The sequence below is a fragment of the Polypterus senegalus genome, chromosome 4, assembly GCF_016835505.1.
Source record: "Polypterus senegalus isolate Bchr_013 chromosome 4, ASM1683550v1, whole genome shotgun sequence".
Taxonomy (NCBI): Eukaryota; Metazoa; Chordata; class Cladistia; order Polypteriformes; family Polypteridae; genus Polypterus; species Polypterus senegalus.
This window is the reverse complement of record NC_053157.1, coordinates 169,217,076-169,223,732: the sequence shown is the minus strand read 5'-3', so window position 1 is coordinate 169,223,732 and position 6,657 is coordinate 169,217,076. Positions and strand designations below refer to the sequence as shown.

General features: G+C 42.3%; 1 protein-coding gene across 2 annotated transcripts in view; it reads right to left on the bottom strand.

Annotated features, from left to right (window-relative positions):
- Positions 1-2,019: 2,019 nt before the first annotated feature.
- maml3 (mastermind-like transcriptional coactivator 3) overlaps positions 2,020-6,657 on the bottom strand; it is a 319,199-nt gene continuing 314,561 nt past the window's right edge. For both annotated transcript variants that reach the window (XM_039751654.1, XM_039751655.1), the window contains exon 5: positions 2,020-5,204. In XM_039751654.1, coding sequence (XP_039607588.1) covers positions 4,186-5,204 — 1,019 coding nt within the window. In that variant the 3' untranslated portion in view covers positions 2,020-4,185. The remainder of the gene's footprint in view (positions 5,205-6,657) is intronic.

Here is a 6,657-nt window from a genome sequence, read left to right as displayed (position 1 = left end):
AAACAAGGCTCTAGTGCTGATTCTTTTTGACAGTGGCATTGGATGAATGGAACATAAAAGAAAAAGAACTGGCCATCGTGACTGACAACTCCACTAAGGCTTATGGAGATGCTTCACGTTGGCTGCTTTGTGCACACCCTCACCCTCACTTTGCTATCATAGGCTGCTCTGAAAATTCCAACAATTGCCCGCTTGCTCAGACGGGTGATGTGATGTGTATTGCAAATGTTTTCCACTTTAGCAGTACAAATGCCACATGCTTAAAGAGAAGAAACGTTTATTGGAGTCACCAACACACAAACTGATTCATGTGGTCACGCGATGAAACGTCCTGAGCAGCTCTGTATACTGTGTAGGCAGCGAGGTCGCTCCCGCTGTGACTGGCATAGCAGGACGCTGGTCTGCGGCACAGTCAGTCGGTTTTAATGTGGTGACATGTGAGTCTGCTGCTGTGGATGGCTACTCTCTGTGCTGACCTGAGGATCTTCATAAAATTTATGTCCAATACCTCGACTCATCTGCTTTCCATTTGCTATAGCATACTGCAGTTCCAAAACCGGTTTATATCATTTATATAAATCATAAATCATTCTTTTCAACAATTGTTTAAGGTGACATATCTTTACAGATAAAAACTGCTACCGATTCTGTTATTTTTTGGGCACAAAGGAGAATCACATGGAAGCTTGGAGCTTACCTGCCTTCTCCAGTGTGGATTGTCGGCTGGGCGATGTTGAGATTTCTCAGATTTGTTGTGCTACAGTAATAATTCACTTCCGAGCAGCACAGCACGTGTATAGCTTTGCTTTTAGCCAGTTGTTCTTTACCGACACACCAGCTGAACGCGTAGGAGGTCCAAACATCTGATTGAAGTGCTGAAGGCGTTGATTTCAGTTGAGGAGGACGCACCATTTAATGGGGTCTTACCTGCAGCCGGACTCTTCTCATTCTATGCAGGGTAGTAAAGTGCTTTTGCCACAGAAAGCCTTAACAGGAGCATTAGCAACATCTACTGGATTGGATGGCAAAAATGAAGATAAGCAAAAATCTACATATGGTAACTGAGCAGGACATATAGGGTGGTCCATATCTAATTATGCATTTTTCATTACGCTATAACTTAAGTTTATTACATAGAAAATCACCCGAAAAAGCCTGGACCTTCGAGAAGTGTGTGAACTGATGACATAAAGAATCATCTTCGGGCTGAACTGGAATCGTCCCCGTATAAATCAAAGCCATCCAGACCATCTGGATCTGCATAATTAGATCTGGGCCACCCTGTAGATTCACAAGATTGAAATTGAGAGGTAAAGAATCAATATTGAATCTTTTAAATGACAAATTAAATGATTATTCAGAAAATCAATATTTTTACCCAGGCCTAATGAACACTCACTTTATGAATGTGATTGGGGGCCAATATTGTGAGCAAAATTCTATAGAGTTAAATACAGTATGTATTACAAACAAATAACGTTATAAACATATCACTGTGCCTGGACACCTAGAGAGCTTAAAGGAACGCTCCACCTAAAAATGATATATATATTTTTTAATATGTTACTTACCCTTTGTACTTTGTAGTGGTGGCAGAAAAAAAAGATCATTAAAAATTCTGAAGTCATGTTTTCATGCCGAGTGGAAAGAAAACATTTACAGTATAAGTCAATAGTGACCGATGCAATACAACGAGGTCAACAAAGGGGGAAAACAAACAGATATTATTACTCAAGTAGCCAAACACGCTAGTTATCCAAGTCAATGCAGAAAACGTGCAAAAGGCCCACTTATTTGCTAAACTATTATTAAGTTGTGATTTCTGGAATGGTCAGCACACACGACAAACAGGAGAGCGGAGGGCCCGCACGCTGATACAACGCATTGCCGCACCAACTCAGGACCCCAGGTTAGGACCCGAGTGCAGCCGTGCAAAGGGTGGGAGACACCTCAGCAGCACACTACTTCAGACCAAACTAAATTCAGATGTTAAACAAAAGAAAACAAAACAATCATAGAGTAATTTAATCATATGATTGAGATAACATTTTATTTTTTTTCTTGGAAAAAAAAAAAAAAGATGTATCTGTAATCCTCTCCTGTTAACATTTCAGAATTCTGTACAAGATAAAAAGAAATAAGCACTGCTTAAAGTACAGAGTAAAATCTCAAACTAGAAAAACAACTCCAAAATAAAAGAAAAATAGGTTTACAGTACAAATTAGTAGTAAGACATTGTCTGAAGTGCAATGGCATAGCTCTGATGAGTTTAAAAGTGGAAAATGAAATAAAAATACTTCTCTATTTTAAACAAACAGCATTTTTACAGATAGTAGAGCCAGTATTATCTGATGTATTTCAACTTGTAAAAACATATTTACAAATACCCATTATTTTTCAATTTAGCTTTTTTTTCTGTCTTTAAATTTATCACATACAGGCCTATGTCAGCACCAAAGTACAAAAACAGACTGACAGACAAATGAACAAAAAAAAACAGAAAGAAAGAAAAGAAAGACACAAAATAATAATAAAGAAGCACAAGTCGCTCGTTTTCTTTGTCTTGGTCCTAAATACCTCCAAAGATCGCACGGCCTCATTGCTGGGGAAGCCCACCTACAGGCTGCGTGTGGACCGAGGCCCGGCCGCCTGTGCTCAGCTGGGAGGTGGGGTTGGCTTGCACACCTGAAGCAGGGGTGGCTGCCCACCAAAATCATCTGGAAGCTGCAGAGCTGAAGAGCGTAAGCTTTAATGCAAAGATCACAAACCATGGCCTGCAAAACAACACACAAAGCGAGAGCGAGAGAGCGAGAGACAGAGAGAAACGCGGCCAGCACGCAGTCTTCACGTTTGGTTGAAAGGATTGCTGCAGACAAGAAGGTTTTGTTATTTATTTGGGGGTGCGGTGGATTGCAGTCTAGTCTCCTGCTGAAGCCCAGGAACAAACGTACAGAAAAAAATTAAAACAGTTGTCCCCTGCCTCAATTCTTGAATTTTGTTGTTAGTAAATACAAAGCATGAAGTAAAAACCCCCAAAAACAAACCAACCTCTTTCCTCACTTTTTAAAAATCTGAGCAGCTGATGGTACACATGGCCCAAGTTAAATAATATGGCAGTCACTTTTCTTTAGTTCTCTGAATGTTTATATGAATATTGCAGTAAAGGAGGCAAACTGACAGACCACCCTGTGCCGCCTGCTCCTTCCCTTTTGCCTTGCCAGTTTCTTTCACCCTACTTTAAAAGATCCCTACCAATGTTTAAAACTGAGTTCTTACATAATATAGGACAAAAATAGGAGGACAAAAATGACAAAATGCACCTCTCACGTTACCGCTGATCTAGTTAAGTAAACCTCACCAGACCAGAAAATCTTCTAAAGCGTTTAATTACTAAATGTTAAGACGGAGACGTATGACATCAACACATGTTTACACTTGGGTTACATTCAGTTGCTGCTCACGGGACATCACACAAGTGTAAGGGATCATTGAAATGACAATGACGAGACAACGCCGGACAGTTCAAGTGACTGACGCTCCTTGGCACACTCAGGCTTTGCTCCTGGGCCTTCAGGAGGTTTCCACTGCAACCCACTGCCCAGATTTGGACGTGCTCAAATGATCAGAGAAACCGATTGCACAGTTAAAGCCAACCTTTTGAAAAGCTATTTATGTTTTTTTTCATTAAACACTTGCAATTCTTCAATGTGCCTCAGGTAAAACAGTGAAATTCTTTATAAAAAAATAAAAAACTTCAGTTCTCATTTAAAATTTTATCAAGACAGAAAAGCAATCAAATACGAGTACTCGATGCTTTTTTTCTAGTTATGTTCAAGTCATATATATATATATATATATATATATATATATATATATATATATATATATATATATATATGACCAAAATTGAATGGGATAGTGGAGAAATCAAAGGGAGGAATACACACTGAAAATGGACTCACTTCTAAAAGACTATGTAGACGCAGGTTTACTGCCAAATTATGAAACATCTTCTAGCGAGAGAAAACAATTTGCAAGTATAAAAATGCATTCTGGACCATCCACAGGTGAGTATGTCAGATAAACGTTGCTTGGGCCCCTCCCCGAAAAGAAAAACAAAATGGAACCCCGACCCTCTTTAAATCTTCATAAACATACAACATCCGCCTAAAGCGTGTAAAGTGGCTACTGGCTTCCAAAAAGTTCATCGATCCACTCGTCTGCCGAGCCACCTTTCATTAACGAGTCCACAAGGTCAGCCCCGTCGGCTAATCGGGGGAAAGATCCTGCCCCTGCTGACTGACCGCTATAACTGAAAGGCAAATCTTGACTTGCTGTCCGCTGGTAACCGTGAGGCTGACCACTCTGTACATAGGACGACCCACTGCCACCCATTTGCTGGCTGGGGCCCTGGCTGAAAGGCGTCATATTCGGGACACCCGGGTTCATTCCAGCCATGACCATTGGTCTTGGCTGCTGGGTCCTTGGTTGACCAGACATGTGCGTCATTATCTGCCCACTCAATGCAGGGTTCATGGCTCTAAGGTTTCCAGTAGGATCCACAATAGGCTGGTTCAGTCCTTGTGGAAAATGTTGCTTAGCCATTCGTGGCTGTCCTGTCTGCACGCCGTAAGCAGGGCTGTTATTAAAGGTCATTATTTCACCACTAGTCCGCCCAGCCATGCCTTGTAGGTTCTGTTGCTGTTGCCAGCCTTGTGCTCCCTGGCCGGCACTTCCCATCATACTCTGTAGTCTTTGAACTGGGGTCTTAGGCATAGCTTGCCCGACAGGCGGTCCCTTCATTTGTTGTGGCTGTTGCTGGGACAAAGCCGAGTTCATCATCATGCCCTGCCCATAGCCACCCACCATACCAACAGCTTGTCCTGCACTGGGCTGCCTCTGTCCTTGAGAAGGATTGTGGGCCATTGTTATGCCACTTTGGTTTGGGTGCTGCAACATTTGGTTCATTGCAGGGTTCATACTGTACATCCCTTGTTGGCCGCTTGGGGTGCCGCTGTAGGCCATGCTCATGTCGGGCTGACCTGTGGCTGCTGACATTCCACTTGAGTTCTGGACACTTGCCATCTGAAGCATGCCCTGGCTCTGCTGCTGTTGCTGCTGCTGCTGTTGCTGCTGCTGCTGAAGTAAACGGGCGTTGCGGATGCTCTGCAGGGCCTGGGTTCGTGCCATTTCCTGTGGCGTGCCTGAAATAGAAGGGAAAAAAATGAGAGTGCTTGATCTGGCAATACAGTAATCCTACCAAAAACTCTGAGGGTGAGGTGCGGGCTGGGAGAATCCTGTGTGAGGCTATGGTGTAAAGTGGAGAAACGAAAAATATTGAATTCATGCACATTTTGTTTTCAATGATGAATGGTGTGAGTGGGGTTTGGAAAGATGTCAGCTGCCGTAACTTTTAAACAAGGCACTAATGTACCTAAAGAACAGCACCATTGTTATTCTCCAAGAGAAATTTGCTGTCCTTTACCATGCTGCAGCAGTAAGGAGGACCAACAAACAACATGCATCCTCCTTTCTGATAAGGCCATCGACTCCATTTAAATACCCTGCAAAGAAAAAACAGACCTGTGCTCTGTAGATACGGATGGATGTGTGTTAAAAAGCAAATGAACAGGACTTGAAATGAAGGCTTGAGTTCTGAGACGGCAACTAAGCAAGGATGCCGACCCCACTTTGGTGCCCATAATAAAGTGGGACTGTTGATGTCAGCCGCAGATAAATTAAAACCCCACCAATGTTCAGTCATCTATTCTCCAGAGCAGCTGCTGCGGCGTGACTCACTTCTATATCCCTTTATTCCACCTGCTGCTCTTGCCATTTTATAGCAGCAAGTGTAGTGGTGGTTTAGAATGTAGGAGGAACTGGGAGGATTGCCTACAAATGACTGCTGTTCAGTCTACCAAGGATTCTGGGCCTTAGATGGCTGCTTTCAACATTTTTTACTGTAGGTTCCCTTAACAGAAGCTATTTTCCACTTTGTAATGGTATAACGTATACAAATGGAATTGTTCCCAAAAAAACAATGTTTTCTTTCTGTAAGTTATGTGCTTATCTGGTATGCATAACAGGAGTCCAAATCAGTAGAGGTGGGGGAAAGCAAGAGCTTATTTTGCAGGCTGCGGTTTTCAAATGCAGTTTCAGTTGACCCCAATTATTATAAACCACCAGCTTCTAAAAACGAATCTAGAGAAAATGGCCAACAATAACATGCATGGTGACTCGTGAATGAAACCTGCTGCTGACGAAAAGCACTGCAGAGTATCGTTTGCAGTGGCCTAACCAATTAGCCTATTCAGTGTCAGAGCTTTTCCAACACCATTCTTTCCCAACCCAAAGGCTCGCCAGGGAGCTCTCAGTATGGACGCATTCACCTCAGTGGACCTGTCTGTCTGGGTATGGTGTTCAGTGAGCGGCCACTAAAAATCCACCTTCTTCTCTCGTATTACATATCTACAATCACTGTGCTTAAACTGCTTCTTCTACACTCACCACACTGATATTGACTTTGTGGTTACTAAGATTTTACTGTAAATCTTTCAACCATTTTTACTTGCTTCAACACTCTATTTTGAGAATTGATGTCAGGACAATAATTGACTCTTCAAAGCATCTCAATATTACCCTTTCGTTTATCTCTCT